The sequence below is a fragment of the Juglans regia genome, chromosome 13, assembly GCF_001411555.2.
Source record: "Juglans regia cultivar Chandler chromosome 13, Walnut 2.0, whole genome shotgun sequence".
Taxonomy (NCBI): Eukaryota; Viridiplantae; Streptophyta; class Magnoliopsida; order Fagales; family Juglandaceae; genus Juglans; species Juglans regia.
The window spans coordinates 38,208,864-38,227,452 of NC_049913.1; the positions used below are offsets into that span (position 1 = coordinate 38,208,864).

Here is an 18,589-nt window from a genome sequence, read left to right on the forward strand (position 1 = left end):
TTCGGATTAGAAAATAATTATAAATTACCTACGTAGGGGATACAGAAAACAGACATAAGGGCAGATTTTGATTGCATTAAGGGTTGATCTCTCTCGTGTACAGATTTTTCGACAAGTGTCTTTGGTGTACCAATAAATCATGACCAAAGTGAAGAGGTCATCATGAAAGCTTAAAACACAGAAAAATCCCGAGGTAAGAGTCCAAACTTCCTAGTACAGACATTTTTTAATTAGTAACTGCGATTTTTTTTTCCCCTTAAATCAATCCCTGCCGCTGCAGATCAGCATATGTCTTCTTGTTGTAGATATTGCCCTCTCTGTCTTCATATTCTTCTTCAAGATCTGGGCGCCACTTGTTCACTCCTTGCCGTTCTTGTATCTTCTTCCACAGATCTTTTGCTTCCTGCATTATAACACACACGTTATGATTGTTAATAAAAAAACAGAATATTATCAGTACCCAAACAGAATACATATATAGCACATGCATCTATATGCATGCACTCATCGGCCAAGCACGGTTTCTTGATCTAGTGAAAGACACTACAGATTGGCTATCAAAAAGCTCGATCCATTTACAGTATGTGATGCCAGCTTGAGAGAAAAACAGCCGGAGACTTTGTTGAGTAGATCAACTCATGATCAGCGATACAGAGAAAGATCCAGTGGACAAAGGAGCTTGCAAAAGCATACCTCAATTGATGTGATCTCATTGAAGTTCTTGGTGTTTGGAATACCAAGGCAGCGCATCCCATGTTGATGGCGCCATTCCTTGAAATGCCGTTCAAAAGCCCTACGGCCCCAGTAACTGTAGTTCCCACATATCTCACACTTGAATTCCTGAGATGCATTAAAAAAGCAATCATGAGGGCCATAAAGAACCCCGTAAAAGATGCTGCCCATAACGGGACACCAGCGTCTGACGAGAGAACTCATCCCCCAAAAAAACACACTCACACAAAAAATTAAAAAAAAAAAATATGGAAAGAAGTAACTGCTTCCCAATAAGCTGGTGTATCACATTTTTGACGTCCTATCCACCATGATGCTGGTTAAAAAGCACATGGCAGTAGTAGTAATCTCTTATTTTTCCAGCCCTCATGGTTTGCCATCAACAATACACCATATCACTTTTTTTTTCATGCAGTTGACCCAAGTTAAATAAAGAGTTTTCAAGTTGATTTAAAGATAAAATTGAAGAGAAAATACAGATGATAGGATATACATCTGAATGATTAGAACAGGAACTACAAATTTACAGTGCATACAATTTAATTAATGAGTAATGCTAGGTACAAACCCCAAATAGACAAGCCCCGCACAGACTCTTTGTAAAAAAAGTGGGTCCTACTAATAAAAAATAGGTTTTTATACACTTTTTCATGGGGGGATTCACTTTGTTACAAAGGGACTGCACGGGGCTTGTCTATTTGGGACTTGTATAAATCATTACTCTTAATGAGTTAATTAATATAGGAGGAAATATAGCTCAAAGGCTCTTACAATTAAAAGGGGAAACTACCTGACCAAGACCGTGAAGCTTATACAGCCAATATGGTATTGGCTTCCCATCCCAACCCATTGGCAACTTGAGGGGATTATAAATCTGCTGCTCATCATCATCACTTTCAGTATCAGCTTGTGTTTCTTCCTGCATGGATAATAAAAAATCAGAACAATTATTTATTGCGAGAACCAACACAGACTAGAAGATTGTCATGACAGTATTCCAAGCAATTTCATAAAGAAGCATGAAGTATAAATCTAGCGAAAACACAATTTGGACAGGGGCCAGGACTATAAAAGGTCAGGCATCTTTTCAACACATGCATTAGACAATTGAATCTACATGCATAATCAACAAGCAGGTACAAATGTTGAGATACGTAAGAGATAAATTTTATTAATGAAAAAGGCCTAAGCCATGTACACAGGAAGTATACCACAAAACACCTAAATACATTCTAAGAGCGATGAACTAAAGACAAGAAGTCATGAATATTATCCCCAACTAAAACAATAGCAGAAAACCAAAGCAATAAAGTATTTAAAAAGAATTCAGCTCCACCATTGTATGTTCCTTGTCTTCAAAACAGAAAGCATTCCTTTCTATCCAAGTGCACCACATGATACACAACGAAATCATCTTCCATACTGCTGCCACTTGACGACAGCCCTGCAAATTCCTCCAACAGCCCATCAAATCCACCACCCTCAAAGGCATTACCCAAGTGACACCAACCCTCCGAAAGATCTCTTCCCACAACACCCATGTTACCTCACAATGTAGTAAGAGATGATCCACCAATTCTCCATTCTTTTTGCACATGTAGCACCAATCCATCACCACACATCCTCTCTTCCTCAAATTGTCGGTGGTGAAGATCTTCCCAAGGGTGGCGTTCCAAACAAAGAAAGCAACTTTGGAAGGCACACGAGATCTCCAGATGTTCTTCCAAGGGAATGGAGTATGGTCCTGTGTTATCAAAAGGTTATAATACACCTTAACAGTATATAACTTATGATCCTTAGACCTCCACTTCAAACTATCATGTTGAACCCTAGTAGTTCCCGAGGAATGTAATAGGCTGAAAAATTCAGTAACCATGTCTAGTTCCCAATCGTGAAAATCCCTATTAAATAGAATATTCCACTGATGCGAACCATGAGAAAAAAACCGCACATCAGCCACTGAAACCTCCCTATTAGCTGCAATACGATATAAAGCCTGAAAAACCATTTCCAAAATCTGATCTCCACACCACACATCCTGCCAAAAACGGATTCAGTTACGCTCATCAGCTTCAAAACGAATATGATTTTTAAAACATATCCACCCCTTCCTTATATACTTCCATAACCCCACTCCATACCCCCCCTCACTTCGTTGGAACACCATCCGCCCCATTCAACACCATATCTCACGTCTACAGTTTCCTTCCACAATGCTCCCCCCTCCTGATGATATCTCCAAAGCCATTTCCCTAATAGTGCTTTATTAAAGGTTCTTAAGTTGCAAACACCCAACCCACCATTCACAATTGGGGCACATACCGTCTTGCAGCTAACTAGGTGGAATTTCTTCTCCTCTCCTAAGTCTCCCCATAAGAATGCCCTAAATATTTTCTCAATCTTATTCGCCACCCCTGCAGGCATAGGAAAAAGAGATAAGAAATATGTGAGTAGGTTAGTGAGTGTGCTCTTAATAAGAGTAAGACGCCCCCTTTTGATAAATACACCATTTTCCATCCCGCCAGCCTTTTCTCTATCTTCTCCACCACCCCATCCCAAATAGCTCTATTCTTGAAAGATGCTCCTAACGAAAGGTCCAAATATTTCATAGGAAAAGAGGACACCCTACAATCCAAAAGACATGCAAGACTGTGTATATTATGAACCTCACCCACCGGTACCATCTCAGATTTACTAAGGTTCATCTTAAGCCTTGACACTGTTTCGAAGCAAAGTAGCAATGCTCTTAGAGTTTGGACCTGACTACTATCCGCTTCGCAAAATACCACACTGTCATCTGCAAAAAGAAGATGTGAGATGATAAAAGGGCCACCAAAGCCATTTCCCACCTTAAAACCGGATAAAAAACCCCCCATCGACAGTAGCCTGCACCATCCTACTCAATGCCTCCATAATGATGACAAATAGAAGAGGAGATAACGAATCTCCTTGTCGCAAACCCCTCGAGCTATCAGAAAAACCAGAAGGAGTGCCATTAACTAAAACTGAGAATCGGGCAGTTGAAATACAATGCCTCATCCAAGAAATCTACCTATTTCCAAAGCCACACCTCTCAAGCAAGTACAAGAGAAATTCTCAATTCACATGATCATAAGCCTTCTCCATATCCAGCTTGCATAGAATACCTGGACTTCCCTCCCGCAATCTAGCATCTAGGCTCTCATTTGCTAAGAGCACCGAATCAAGAATATGTCTCCCACGAATAAAAGCATTTTGTGGCTTGGATATAATATTTTCTAACGCTGGACTAAGCCGGTTAGCAAGAACTTTCGAAATAATCTTGTAAACACTGCTAACCAAACTCATTGGACGAAAATCCTCAATGATTGAAGCCCCGTGTTTCTTGGGGATGAGGGCAATAAAAGTCGCATTAAGAGATTTTTCAAACTTCTGAAAAGTATGGAATTCACTGAACACCTGTAGAACATCCCCTTTCACAACATCCCAACAAGTTTGGAAGAAACCCATTGAGAAACCATCCGGGCCTGACGCTTTATCCTTAGCCATACCAATGATAACCTTGAAAATCTCTTCTTCATCAAACGGTCTCTCCATAACACTCACATATTGCGGATCAATTGCTTCAAAAGACAAAGCATCAAGCTTCGGCCTCCAATTTGCCGATTCGGTGAGAAGATTCTCATGATAATGTACAATATGATTTTCTAATTTTGGAGGAGAGGATAACACCTGAGTACCAGAATGAAGCGACTCAATATTATTGTTTCGACGATGTGAATTAGCCACTTTGTGAAAGAACTTTGTACATTTATCTCCTTCTTTCAACCAAAGAACCCTGGATTTTTGATGCCATGATATCTCCTCTAACAATAAAACACTCTCCAACTCTACCACCACCGTGCCCTTCCTCACCAATACCTCCTCCGAGGCATCTCCCAATAATTCTCTACCCTCTAACTCCTGCAATTCCTCCAACAAAGAAGACTTCTGATTGTTTGTGTGACCAAAAACTTCCAAGTTTCATTTTTTCAGATCGTGTTTTAGAGCCTTAAGCTTAGCTGCTAAAATGAAGCTTGGCGTGCCACTAAACTGAAACGATACCCACCAGGCACGCACTGTGTCTACAAACCCATTCGCTGTTAGCCACATGTTCTCAAACTTGAAGTACCGGCGGCCCCTATGAATGCCCCCACAATCTAGGAGAATGGAAAAATGATCTGAACTGACTCGAGCTAATCTTTTTTGACTTACTTTTGGATAGTGAGCTTCCCATGACAGAAAGACAAGGAATCTATCAAATTTCGACCAAGCCCAGCCGTTAGACCATGTGTATTCACCCTCCACCAAGGGAAGGTCCATAAGATCCAGATCAAAAATGAATTCAGAAAATTCCTCCATGGCCCTAGAATGCCGATGATGCCCTGAACGTAGGAAAACGGGTAATGTTGAAATCACCTCCCATACACCACGGCACATCTCGTAATAAGTATATACCTGCTAGTTCCTCCCACAACCTTCACCTATCACAGTCCCTGTTTGGACCATACAAAAGCCCATTCCCATCCATCACACACATTTTTTAATAAAATCGAAATAGAGAACTCGCCAACACACTCCTCGATCACCTCGACCACTCTTCTATCCCACATTAATAAAACACCACCTGAAGCTCCCAATGAGGCCAAATAAGACCAACCCACATGCAAACATCCCCATAAGCTACGCACAATATTTCTATCTATTAGACTCAGCTTTGTTTCTTGTAGACATACCACATCACCCTTCCACATCCTCAATAAGGTTTTGATACGAAGACGTTTATTACTATCACTGAGTCCCCGTATGTTCCAAGATAAAATCTTGGGCTTCATAAAAAGCTTAACTTGCCCCTCCCTTTCGGTCTATCCCTTCCACTACTCCCTTCCTTAACGCCCCCATGAAAATATATCACAGCTCCTATATGTTTACCCGGTACTAGGTGGGTGGGGGGTGGATTTGGGAAATAGAAACAACTTTTTTTTTATAAGTCAATACATTTTTTTTTATAAGTACATTTACCTATATATACTTATATTATGTATTTACTTACTTTTATAAGTAAATACATAATGTGAGCAAGAAAGAAACAACTTATATATTAAGCGTTTCCAAAGTGATGGGCAGCATGTGTTTGTTCAGTTCAGCTCAATGCCAAACTATGTGCTGAAGAGGAACCAACTCATATTGTGATGAATTTGAAATTCAAGTTTTCACCTTACCCTAAGGCATTTCACATCCCACTTAAAGTTTTTGCTCGGACCAGGGTAGGGCACCTTCACGAGTCTTCATTGATATAAAGGCACTTTTAACTAAAGGAACAAAAAAACTAAGAGATTAAGCTGTATCTAAGGGATACATGATGGTTCAGGACCATGTTGTGGTGGTTCAAACATGAAACAAAATTGACAATGTATAAGGTATGGAGAGGTTACCCATCTGCACCCCAAATATGTCACCATCATGGGCGGATAATACTTGCTCAACGTAATTGTAGCAAGTTAAACTTTCAAATTATTGATACAAAATACCACAGAACAAACACCTTAAAGGTTTTAACAAAGTCCTATAATAAGTAGATGCGAACTTATACCTTCAACTCTTGATAATAAGGGTCTAGATACTCACCTCCTCACGTTCTGCTTCAATTTCCTCATATGTCAAAGCCTGCTTCTTCACGACATTGTCTTTCGTTCGTGCAATTGTCTGTGAAAGGTCACAGAAAATTAAAACATGTAGTTGCCAAAAGAGTATATTTGTAATGGTTAACATATATACAAGAACATTCGCAAATATTGAATAGTGCAGCAATATCTCAATGCTCTATCCTAAAAGAGAATCAAATACATACTACAGATCGAGACAATAAGCTAAAACTACGGAACAAAGGCTAACCTCGTCCAATAAGTCACAGAGTTTTTTCAACTTGGTCTCCAATAGGGCTATTTCTTTTACATTGTCATCTTGTTCTGGAACTGCAGCAGCCTGGTTTTGTTGTGATGCACGTGCACCTTTGGCAAAATGTTTCTTGTCCAACTTCTCGAGAGGTGTATGCTGCACAAAAGGAACAAGGGCAATGAGGAAAAAAACTCAAATTAAATCCCTGGCATAGATATACAAACTTCAGAAGAAAGTGACCTGAACCTTCTTTTTATAAGTATGTGAGCGGAACATTATATGAAACTGGAATTCAGGAACTAATGCCACACCCAACCAAACAAGAGCTTGCGTCAAGATGGCTTTAGAACATGTCAAGAATATACCATATATGAAGGCTACAGAATAATGATTACTTATTGAAGCTCCTAACACTTGAACATTGAACAATATTCTATTACCTTCCACGGCCTCTCAACCCATGGGATAAGCAAGCATTCACCCTATTCTGCTAGCCAAATTCATTGAATACCATCCCTATCAGAAAGAGCATACAATTACAGGATATCTAGCAGTTCCAACACACAACTGTTGCATATTCCAATTTAAAGCATGTTTACCATTAACAATAATCCGAAGAAAAATATTTGAAGAGAGTTTTCTCTCTAGCCAGCAGCAAATTAATTAGTAATCACTAAAATTAAACTCACTAAATAATACAGCAGATAACAGAAAAACTAATTTAGCAAGTAGAGCACAGACAGTACATATATTAACATTTTATAACTTTTTTCCACAAACTTACCACCTTATATCTTTTGCTAGGTAAAAAACCTGGTTCACAATTACCTTTGTAAGGAAAAGCCTTTCAGCACGCTGCTGAACGGTACCGCCAGTCTTAAGCCCTAATGCAGCCAATGCCTGCCAGGCAACAACACAGTGGTCAATTAAGGAAAATGAATCTAAAGCAAATGCCTGGAAACATGTATTTTGAACTTCTAAACGGACATGCAAGTAGAAACATGTTTTTTTTTTTTTTTTCTGATAAGTAAGAGGTGAAAATAGGAACATGTTAGAATGAAGAAAGCTTAGATGGAAACATTTCAAAGCAAGGAACATATAATCTTACCTAAATCCAGCTAAATAAGCATTACCTCATAGTCTGAAATTTATTAATGCTCAGAAATTTGGAGTTTTCTTTTTTTTTTTGTTCCATTTTCTTTCAGTTATGTCCCCAGTATATTTCCCATGCAATCATGATTAATCCCTTCCCTAGCACTGCCCCATCCCACAGTGCCAAGGGTCCTTGCATTGATAAATTTTATCGTCCATCATAGGAAAACGAAAATAGATAATATTAAGAAAAGCAACGATAGATTCTAAAGTTTGGATCTTCAAAGCAACTTAAATATATGCTCAGGAATTAGGTCTCTACAACTAAAGGTTCATAAATGAAAAAAAGATGCATTTATGCAATGAAAAAGTCGTGGAAAATACTGATATAAAAATAGGCCACTTACCTCTTTTAACTTTTCTGGACCGAATTCCATCAGCTCTTCAACTGTACTGTAATAATCAAGGTCAATAACAGTATGCTGAGCAGGAACATGTCCATTTTCTTGACCCTCTTTCTCCCATCCTTGTATATTTCCATTCGCCCATTGCTCTTCAAATTCAGCCACAACCTACCACAACCAATCATATATTACTTCCTATTGAAAACAAAAATACGTATAGAAGGTTTTGAAATCTAAAAGACAAGGGTCCATGGCTGTTCTGATGCAACCTTGTTCACATTCCACACACATTCTTCTTGCTAGATGGGTGCATATTTTAGTATACTTATTGTATGTTAGGGTTGCGTCCTTCATGTTTCAAACAAAATACTTATAACAAGAAGAGAACTGCTAGACCTACAAATAGATCTTACAAAAGTATGTTTACAAACTGATGTGGCTTAATGTAATACATCAGATCTACTTTACAATAAAAGAGTTATATAATTTGATATACCATGTCAAGCCACAACAATTTGTAAACTTACTTTTGTAAAATTCTTTTGTAGACCAAGCATTTCTCACAAAAAAAAATCCTTGTATACATGAATATAAAATAGAACTCAAGATATGAAGTTAGAAAAACAAGTGCGAACTATGATAAATTGGCTTTTGGAATTTAAATTCCTTCCAACACCTTTTCATAGCACTTTCAAATCCTACCACGTTATCAATTTATAATAGATCCAATTATGACAGGCCTTCCAACCTTCAATTGCCACAGCTTTAAAATTGTATCACTAAAGCTTTTTTTATGGGAAAATAGAACTCACACCCAAATGGGATTAAACCCATGAACTCACCGTCCACCTTTTGTTTATAGAGCCAGGCAATGCCACTTAGTCTAAGGACCACAGACAGTGATGAATTATTTTAATGCAAAATTCTACCATAGTATTATTGCATGCATTATAGATCGTAAATTTAGTACTCAGTGCCTAAATTAAACCCTTAAAGTAATATTCAACGAAAAAGATCATAAGTGGGTGAGTACCTTCAAGAATATTCTATCAAGATCTTGCAAGGGCTCTGTCCGCTGAAAAAAATATACAAGGTATTCCAATAGATTCTCCATATATTCCCTGTATTGCCTGCAGAAAATAACATTTCGAACAGATTCTCAAAGCACACAACATTACACAGACAATCATTTTCAACAAACAAATATACATATACACACACACATATTTATATAAAGGGATCTCCTATCATTCCCACCTTCAAGTCGAGCAACTTTTCCACTTTTATTTGATAATTAACTTTTCCACTTTTATTGACCCAAATATTACTTTTGTCATATTAAGTGTGAGCATTCTTGTCCATAACTGTTGAAACCACCCTCATAAAGCCGCACCCAAGTTTTTTTTTTATAAGAAAAATAAAAAGTTGCACCCAAGTCCCGCCATGTCTAATTGGATCCTACCATGTCTCCCTGTTTTTCCCTTCATTTCTCTCTGTACCTCACAATGTGTAATGCTAAACTGCCAAAAGAGATCCTTGATCAGATACCTCGTCTTGCTTCTGATCTCACTTGGCTCCCCCTCTCTCTCTCTAGGCCATCCATTTTTACCATTCAGTCTTCTATGATTTGATCCTCACTGAACTTGAGGTCCAAACATGTAAACACCCCAAACCAGATTTGTCTTTCTTTTCTTTCTTTTTTTTTTTTTTTTTTTTTTGGGGGGGGGGGGGAGCAAACCATTATATAAATGTAGATATAGTCAGAAAGTATTATACCTTGTTAACTTTAGTTTGCGAGAAATCTTATGCGGTTGTGAAAAAATATCAAGGTAAGCAGAGTACTCGGTAGAAGGCTCCCCAAATTTAGAATTAATGTACAGGTTAAATAATTCATGCATGTCTAGGTATCGCCCAAGAGCTTCCTGAAATTAAAAACTTGAGTTATTATAAAAAAGATGATTGAAAGGCTGTAAACTATACTAAATCAACATACCATTTACACAAACGCCACAAACTGTTTTGATTTTCACAGATAATCTCTAGTATCAAAAAATCCTTTTTTTATTGGTAAATAAGATTTTATTGATCACAAGAAGAAAAAATCTTTCATTTCACTTTGGTCTCATGTTTAAATTGAACTATAAAATTCTAGAAGGCAAAAACAGAAGTGTAAGAGCATTGATTACAATAACCATGATGGTTACCGTTAAGAAATGCTCTTACACTTCTGTGCTTACCTCCAAGAATTTTATAGTTATATTCAACAGTGAGGGCAATAAAATGTTTGACCTGAAATTAAACTTTTGGTTAAATATGCTGTGCAGAGAAAGAAACAAAGATAGACAGGGACCTCTCCACTAAACTCGATGATAGGTTCTTCTTTAAGTAGTGCCTCATACTCCTCAGTAGCATCAACAACACGAGCAGCTGGATGCCTTCTATGGTATTCACGAATCTGTATAGATGATAAACGTTAAAAATTTCAATGTATAAGCAGTCCAACAAGTCAATTCTAAGAACACAGTTTCAAGACCAATGCGCAACAAACATACAGATATTACATTTCTTCTAATACACATGTTCTATGATCCTTTCAAGTTTTCTCATGCATGTTAACTTACATAGATGTTCTTTTTTTTTTAGGATGCTTGCATATATGTTAAGAAAACAGACGCAGGACCAAAGTTAAACCTTCTCCTTGCAAATACATAGATATAAAATGAAGAATAAATTATCGAAACCATATCTAGAGATAAAATATCCACTTCAAATATAAATTTCATAATGTTTCTAATGCTTCAAAGAGAAAAACTCCAGCACAACATCAGAATGCTCAATGAAAAAGTACAGTGCCTTTATGCTTCTAGTTACATATCACTAGAACTTAGAGATGTAGAATACAAGGATGGCTGTGATCTGAATAAAATTTTGAGACAATGGAGACTTTTGATCAGCAAAAATAATTGGTTCTGTAGTTACCTCTTTCAATCTATCATAAAATGCACTAAACACATTCGTTCCAGTTGCAGTTTGGCCTCCAAGAGCCGCAATCTCATCCTTCCTGGCATTATCGTTATCATCATAAATCTCTACCTGAAAATTACAATAAAAACAGCAAAATAACCTTAATACTTATGAGAGAAGAGACATATAATCAAAGCATAACAAACTATTTGCAACAATGATTTTTTTTTTTATAGGTAATCGAAGATATTATTTCATTTTTTGATTGACACCGGGTGTCCGAAAACAAAGTCTTGGGGGTGGACAGACGAGGGGCAAGGAGTTTCCCACAAGTACATTGGGTAATTCAAGGGGAAGTTCCCCCAGTCCAATGACCCCTAGAAATTGTTTGCACCCGAGAGGGCTCGAACCATAGAGACCTAGAGAGAGCATACCAAATCATGTACGCAAGAGAAACACCAAGATATAATCTACAACAATTATGAGGTTAGTTAATCAATGGCTTTTTTATATAGGTTAGTTAATCAATGGCTTTTTATATAGGTTAGTTAATAAATGCTACAAACAACCACAAAGAAAATGTCATAAAGTACACAAACACCTTCAAGGTACACAAATATCTTCAATGCTACAAACAACCACAAAAACAACCCCAAGGGGTTGGCCCAAGTGGTGAAGGCCTTGGTCTTGGGGTATCACTCCCTTCGAGGTCCAAGGTTCAACACCTTATGGGTGCAAACAATTCTTTGGGGCCACATCTCCTGGTGAAAAGTCAGCGATTTAACCAGTTCCGTGTAGGGAAACTTTCGAAGGTGCAGTGCACAGGACCGGGGTTTACTCTGCAGGGGTGGGTCCAAATGGGCCTTGGAGAGGTTCCTCAACATAAAAATAAAAAATAAAAAAAAATGTCGTAAAGTACACAAACACCTAATGCCAAATCATTTTATTTTTCAAAAAAACTGCCAACCACAAACAAAAAACAACTATTCTTCCTCATCAGATTTCTCCAAGATTGCAACAGTGTGGATGTAACACCCCAATGGAAGACCCAAACCACATAACCTATACTCCAAAAAGACCAGTCAATGATACAATTGGAGCCTCATTGGAACATTATAAAGATCAAGAACTTCTCACTCCCAAGCAATGTGGGATCCAATACAACATCTACCCTTATCCTTATCATATGAGGGGTATCACAGTGGAAGATGGTCCCAATATGTCTATGGTGGTGTATTTGAGGGAGAGGAATGCAAGAAGCTTTGAAAATTGAGCGCGGTCAATGGATGAGTCTATTTTTCAATGCTTTACTTCATTGGTCAATTGTAATTGATTTTAATGGCATTTATTTTCATGATTTACTTGTATCGCTAAACTAGCACGCATAGGTGACACTCTTGTATATGTTCCGTATACTCAAACTTTTATCTACTTCATGATCAATAAAATTTTTGTTTATCGATAAAAAAAATGATTTCTCCAAGTATTTAAAAACCAAAAATGGATTAACAAATTCTCGAGCAACACAAGAAATGACCATTATGCAAGATTCAAATATTGGTCGATTGTAATTAATTTTCATGGCGGGACTTGTCATGAATTCCTTGTATCACTAACTAGCACGCTTAGGTATTGCTCTTCTTGTATATGTCCCGTATACTTGGGCTCTTGCATATTCTTATGATCAATAAAATTTTGTTTACCGATTAAAAAAAAAAAAATTCTATGCCACCAAACAGTATCAATATTTTGAGTCAGTCATATTTAGTACTGACAATAATCAATCAATATCTGTTAGATTTCCGAAGGTATAATCATGCTCATTTAGAAAACAAAATCAAATTAAATTATCTTCCAAAACTGTACGAGAACTTCAAGGAAGTGTCATCTAGACTACCCCTCGGAAGCGCAAACGTCTGCGTGCCCAAAGAAACCTTTCCTAGGGATAACGACGCAACACAAAATTCAAATTTCCAATATTTTCCCCCTATTTTCCAAGCACCCAAACACTTCACAAAATTACAGAAAGGTTTGTTTTCAAAATGCTAACCTAACTGTGCGTCATGTTTCATGTGGATTGGAACAGAAAAAAATATAGCAACCATTCATATATATAGAAAGCAGGATTCGAGGAATATTCTCTATTTCCTTTTTTATTGCTCGATTTCTCAGCAAGAAAAAAGAAAGAACGTAAGAAATTGGAGATGAAGTTGAAGAGACAAGAAGAAGAGTATACGAGTTTTTCAGTGGTGGAAATGATAGTGTCGATCATGTTGCGGACGCGGTGGCTCTGAAAGAGGCGGTCCTTGCTAGTAGCCGGCTCATTCTGGAGGTCCTTCACTATCAGCCTCTCCAGCCGCTCCACGTCCTCATGTGCTGCCCTCGTCACCTCCAGCAACGTCGACGACATTTTCTTCTTCTTCTCTCTCTCGCCCACGTCCCTAGGGTTTTTGTGTGCGTCTCTCTGGTCCTTGGGAAGGAAAAGAAGGAAGTAAAACCTGAGATTAGCACTGAACCTGATAGCGTCAAATGAAACGGCGTTCTCAGCTTGGATTTTGGTATAGCTTCTTTTTCCTTTCTAACGGTGGTCACTATGAAAACGGGAACTGTTACAAGATTTTTACCTTGTCTGATCGTACGGATCTCGCAGTGGCATCCACAGAAGAATCACCGAATAGGCGATTGCCACATAAACTAATTGGTTGCAGAAATATTCACGTGCAAATCACGTGATAATTTATTGTCGATGTGTCGGTCAGATATTGGCTTACACAATGCAAAAGTATAGTCCGTAGTCCATATGCGGAGCAGCTATATGTTCCCCTTCCGGTATCCATATTCCATTGCACTCGGCTTCTGTTTACTCTCTCTTTTTAGCGTCCCCTTCGAAGGCAAGCCATTGAAGAGGTAGAGAACTTGATTTTTCGCCAATGTGGAAGCTCAACGAATCTATGTTAGAAGGCAATGAAGAACGAGGAGATGGATTCTTGGATGACGAATCAGACGGCTTTTGTTCTCTCTCTCCCATGCAGGTACTGCGTGAATCACCTAGGTTTCAAGGTCAAACATTTGTGCTCGTGTTTAGATTTTCTGAAATTATGCTGCTTTTCGGTTTTGATTATACAGAGAGTTTATGGGTTTGCTGCCTCTTTGGTCGCTGGTTTGGTTTGTATGATCCTGGTATGAGCATTCACTCACCTTTCCTTTTATTATTTTCCTGCATTGGTGTCTTGAATTTTCATGGCTAGTTGGATTTCTCGTGATTCCAGCTATGATTAATAAGCATTGGAATGTAAGCTTGTGTGTTGGATTAGTGTTTTGAGACGTATGAGGCTTTATACAGGACCGAACGGCGGAAAAGGGATTTACGTAGCATAGCAGAGCCTTAAGTAGTTGGGATTTGGGTTTGTACTGAACATGGCTTTGCCTATTCTTTAATTAATATACTTATAAAAAAAAAAAATTAAAATAGTAGTTGGGATTTGGGATTGAGGTTTTGCTGAGTTTTCTTGTTTATAAAGCAATAGTCGCAGTGATCTTAGGTTATTAGGAGATGTCATGTTAGTTAATTAGTCTCCATGACGAGGTACCTATACTGGTGTCGAGTTTGCTTATGGACCTCTTTTAGTGGTCAGTGTTAAACATTCTCTACTTGTATGCAAATTTTTGAGGATGGCAAAATCAGTACTTAGATCCTGTACTCGGTACTTATATGAGACTTATAACGAACGACAATCTGTTAAGTGCATAGGAAGTCTCTGGAAAACGTGTGGTGAACGGAAAAGAACACCAAATAACACATTGAATATAAGACTTATCTCGAATGGCGATTCATTAAGTGTGTAGGAAGCCTCTGGAGGAAATGTGGTGAACGAAAAGAACACCAAAAAATATGTTGAATATGAGACTTATCACAAATGGAGATCCGCTAAGTGCGTAGGAAGCCTCTAGAGAACGTGTGGTAAATGGAAAAGAACACCAAATAACTCGTTGAATATGGGACTTATCACAAACGGCGATCCGTTGAATACGTAGGAAGCCTCTGGAGAACGTGTGGCGAATGGAAAAGAACACCAAATAACACATTGATATGAGACTTATCACGAACAGAAAAATGCTGCAAGAGACACTAGGAAATCGGTGGCTCCCATGCCAAAATGTCAATGACAACTCGTACAATCGATTGGTGGTCTGATATGAGAAAAACCATATTGCAAAATGGACGTAACTGGCGTGTAAATAACTGCACCTGTCAAGTGCTAAAAGATTGTTAAACTGGACGTGGTGTGCTATATAAATAGCAAAGTAAAGGAACATGCCTGCTAACAAAACGATGAAGCACGGACACAAACGATTCTATGAGAGATACCAAGATCGTGTATGCTCTGATGCCATGTAGAAAATATAATATAATAGAAAATGGAGATGGAGAGGAGAGGAGAGGAGAGGAAAGACTTTAGAGGATACATCTTTGCTATTCTTTAATGTCAATTGTTATTGAATACATAACATTTGTCCCTATTTATAGATGAATGAGACTAGAGAAATAATGGAAATACAATAAATCATTTATACTAATTGATTTACACAATAAACTAAATATGGTAAAGAATAAGTCATATTACCATACATACTAGAATATTATGAATATCTTTTTTTTTTATAAGTAGAATATTATGAATATCTTCTAAGTATGATAATATTCTAACATAATATTCTAATAATGGTTATTTCATGATCGATAAAAATTTTGTTTGTCGATCAAAAAAATATTCTAAGAATGGTTGGTTATCTAATATCAGTTTTACTAAGAATTTTCCTGTAGCTCAATTGGCATCTCTCTCTCTCTCTCTCTCTCTCTCAAAATATATGGCACCAATCTCTGATGTTTGTGCTTAGAAAACCCATGTCCAAGTCTGGAAGTTAGAAATTTGAGTTGTAGGTTGATTTTATCTTCTCTAGAGGACTAGCCATATTGTTGCATTCCTTTGTTATTGGCAATCAACTAAATTACTTCCGCACGGTTGTCACATTGTACTTATCAAAAGAAAAAAAGTTGTCACATTGTGATTTTTAGGTGGTCCTAGATCCCTTCTGCCCTGATGTTGTCTCTATGAGAGACAGTGTCAGTGTACCCAATGCCATGAGGGGAAATCAAATTGGCATAAGAGTTCTAAAACTATGGACCAAATTTGACCGCAGTTGTTTTTTCATATCCTTTAGATAGAATGCCATTAGAAAACCTTGTGCCCCGCTTAACACCTTAACACTTGGTGGGCTTATTTCAGAATCATGGGTGATAGGTTGATGATGGTTGTGACATGGGCTGTAAGCTTCTTACTGGAAGTGATAGGAAAGCACCACCAAACCTGCCCTATGAAGATTGAGAACTTCCCTCCATGCCTGAGAAGGCCATTGATTGTTGCACCACCCATGACAGCTATATACTTATGTGGACTGTCCACAACAAAGCTCAGATTGGCTGTAGAACACTCCCAAGTGTCCTAGACCTTCTATAGACTCGTCCTTGATTTTTCTGCATCTGGGTCACTTTGATCTATACTTTCTTTACCCCACCCCATTTTTGTGGTTGTTTTTTGTTTACCATTGTGCCCTCTCTTTGTGGTAGTGAATATTTATAATTAATGATCTTTACCGATCAAAAAATATACTCTCATTAAGTAAAAACAGTACTGTAGTTACCAAAAAACTTCATGGAAGACAGGGAGTATCCCTTTAATGCTTTTCTTTAATAAAAAGAAATATTAAGTTCACTTTAAGGCAAAACGTATCAAACATGATTTTGGGAAATTTCACAATTTGTTCTAGAAACTTAATTTTTGATTTTATGGATGCAGACAGAAAAATTTATAGCCCAGTTACTGAAAGACAACCTAAAATTGATACTGTAAGAGCCCTCACAGCATTTGTTTAATTCTTCTCCTTCTTTTGCAGTCATTGATTGTTTTTGCCAAACCCATCAAGTTTGCAGCACTGTTTACGTTTGGCAATGTGTTGGCAGTTGGAAGGTAGGTTAACTGGTAATGGAGCCGAGCAATGAGATAAACATATATGTAGTTTAGTAGTTTCTATTCCAAAGTTGTATCTGATTCAATTAAACTGAATTTCTTTTCCTTTTTCATTCTTGAGGGATTTTTCAAGTTCTAAACTTGTGGTCCTGTTTGGCAGCACAGCCTTCCTCATTGGACCTAGGCAACAGATCGGAATGATGTTTGATTCTGTTCGTGTCTATGCAACTTCCATTTACCTTGGATGTGTTGTTATTGCTCTCATTTGTGCTCTTTGGGTAAGTTTTCTATCTTGATTGTTATTGCTCTCAAGCATGAAAAAACCTTTGCCATTAGCTTCATTTTCTTGTTCGATTTATTATGTTATGATAGTCACTGTTCCTGTTCCTGGCTATTTTCATCTTGCAGATCCATAACAAGATTTTAACAATACTTGCAATAATATGTGAGTTCTGCGCCCTTATATGGTGAGTTTGCCTTTCGTCAAAATCAACCCTCTCCCGCCTAAATTTTCTGGCCTAGGAGAGGGAGATCAGACACTTCCTCTCAACCTTATCAATTTGTGTTTATATTTTACATGGTGTTCTACCAACTACCAATGGCAAGATCTTCATCTAGCTTCTCTAATTCTAACTTTGAAAAGACCTAGTTATGCATTTATAATGGTTTATGTCACCACTTGATATATTAGTGATGAGCTGTTTCAGGTACAGTTTGAGTTATATCCCTTTTGCTCGGAGAATGGTTTCTGGACTGATGGTGCGTTTGTGGGACACTGAACTTTAGGAGCTTCCATCTTAACAAATGACTCTTTGAGGGTTGAAATTTTTCGGCTGCGGCTTTTAATTGTTTTCTTGTTTTTAGTGTTTGAGTTGGGACAACAGGTTTTATGTTTGTCACAATTGTATATTTCTTGGCTACTTATTCTCATTATCGATTATGTCATTTGTTTGGCTTCACTCTTTTGGCTCAAAGTCTATTGAGTTATCCTTTTGCATTTCTTTTACTTGGTTAATAGTTTTCTTTTCAAGAAACTGTATACCAAATCCTAGACCAGAGGCCCATTGAGCACAATGTTCCTGTGCACCTCTATCCATCAACTTAAGGGCCTAAGGCTGTATTTTGGAGCTTAGACTATCTCAGACTACTTCATTACTATTCACCAACAGTTTACTATTATTCACAAATTATTTACTATTATTTCATTTTTTTATAAGTACTATTATTTTATTACTATTTATAAACTATTTTATTACTATTTTTAGATGATTTGAGATATTTTTAACGTCGAAATGCAGTCTTAGTGAAAGAGATGGCATAGAGTTGGGTAGAGAGTTGTGAGATTGTTAATTCCCATAACAAGGATCATCATTAAGCGAACCCATGTTTCTCAGCAATAAGCTTGTGGATCAAAATAGTTGGAGGCTAGACTTATCCTTTCTGTAGCCCAAT

At 37.6% G+C, this 18,589-nt stretch overlaps 2 protein-coding genes across 2 annotated transcripts; one reads left to right on the forward strand and one right to left on the reverse strand.

Annotated features, from left to right (window-relative positions):
* Positions 1-40: 40 nt before the first annotated feature.
* LOC109013211 (splicing factor SF3a60 homolog) lies at positions 41-13,661 on the reverse strand. Its single transcript, XM_018995222.2, has 12 exons — positions 13,345-13,661; positions 11,124-11,237; positions 10,495-10,599; positions 9,921-10,066; positions 9,178-9,274; positions 8,148-8,312; positions 7,477-7,548; positions 6,646-6,804; positions 6,379-6,456; positions 1,523-1,651; positions 694-840; positions 41-403 (listed from the first exon to the last, which is right to left on the reverse strand). The coding sequence occupies exons 1-12, from the start codon at positions 13,516-13,518 to the stop codon at positions 257-259; spliced, it is 1,533 nt and encodes a 510-aa protein (XP_018850767.1). The 5' UTR covers positions 13,519-13,661; the 3' UTR covers positions 41-256.
* Positions 13,662-13,962: 301 nt separating this feature from the next.
* On the forward strand, positions 13,963-18,096 carry LOC109013213 (vesicle transport protein SFT2B). Its single transcript, XM_018995223.2, has 6 exons — positions 13,963-14,140; positions 14,235-14,288; positions 17,064-17,137; positions 17,298-17,415; positions 17,546-17,604; positions 17,845-18,096. The coding sequence occupies exons 1-6, from the start codon at positions 14,039-14,041 to the stop codon at positions 17,921-17,923; spliced, it is 486 nt and encodes a 161-aa protein (XP_018850768.1). The 5' UTR covers positions 13,963-14,038; the 3' UTR covers positions 17,924-18,096.
* Positions 18,097-18,589: the final 493 nt, after the last annotated feature.

What these genes read in the sequence shown, in the direction of transcription:
- LOC109013213 (XM_018995223.2), top strand. Translation starts at nt 14,039, where the DNA reads ATGTGGAAGCTCAACGAATCTATGTTAGAAGGCAATGAAGAACGAGGA. An exon ending in GTTTGGTTTGTATGATCCTG is followed by an intron (nt 14,289 to 17,063) that starts GTATGAGCATTC and finishes CTTCTTTTGCAG; the next exon opens with TCATTGATTGTTTTTGCCAA. An exon ending in GAGTTCTGCGCCCTTATATG is followed by an intron (nt 17,605 to 17,844) that starts GTGAGTTTGCCT and finishes GAGCTGTTTCAG; the next exon opens with GTACAGTTTGAGTTATATCC.
- LOC109013211 (XM_018995222.2), bottom strand. Translation starts at nt 13,518, where the DNA reads ATGTCGTCGACGTTGCTGGAGGTGACGAGGGCAGCACATGAGGACGTG. An exon ending in TTTATGATAGATTGAAAGAG is followed by an intron (nt 10,600 to 11,123) that starts GTAACTACAGAA and finishes TCATCTATACAG; the next exon opens with ATTCGTGAATACCATAGAAG. An exon ending in TCATCGAGTTTAGTGGAGAG is followed by an intron (nt 10,067 to 10,494) that starts GTCCCTGTCTAT and finishes TTTTAATTTCAG; the next exon opens with GAAGCTCTTGGGCGATACCT.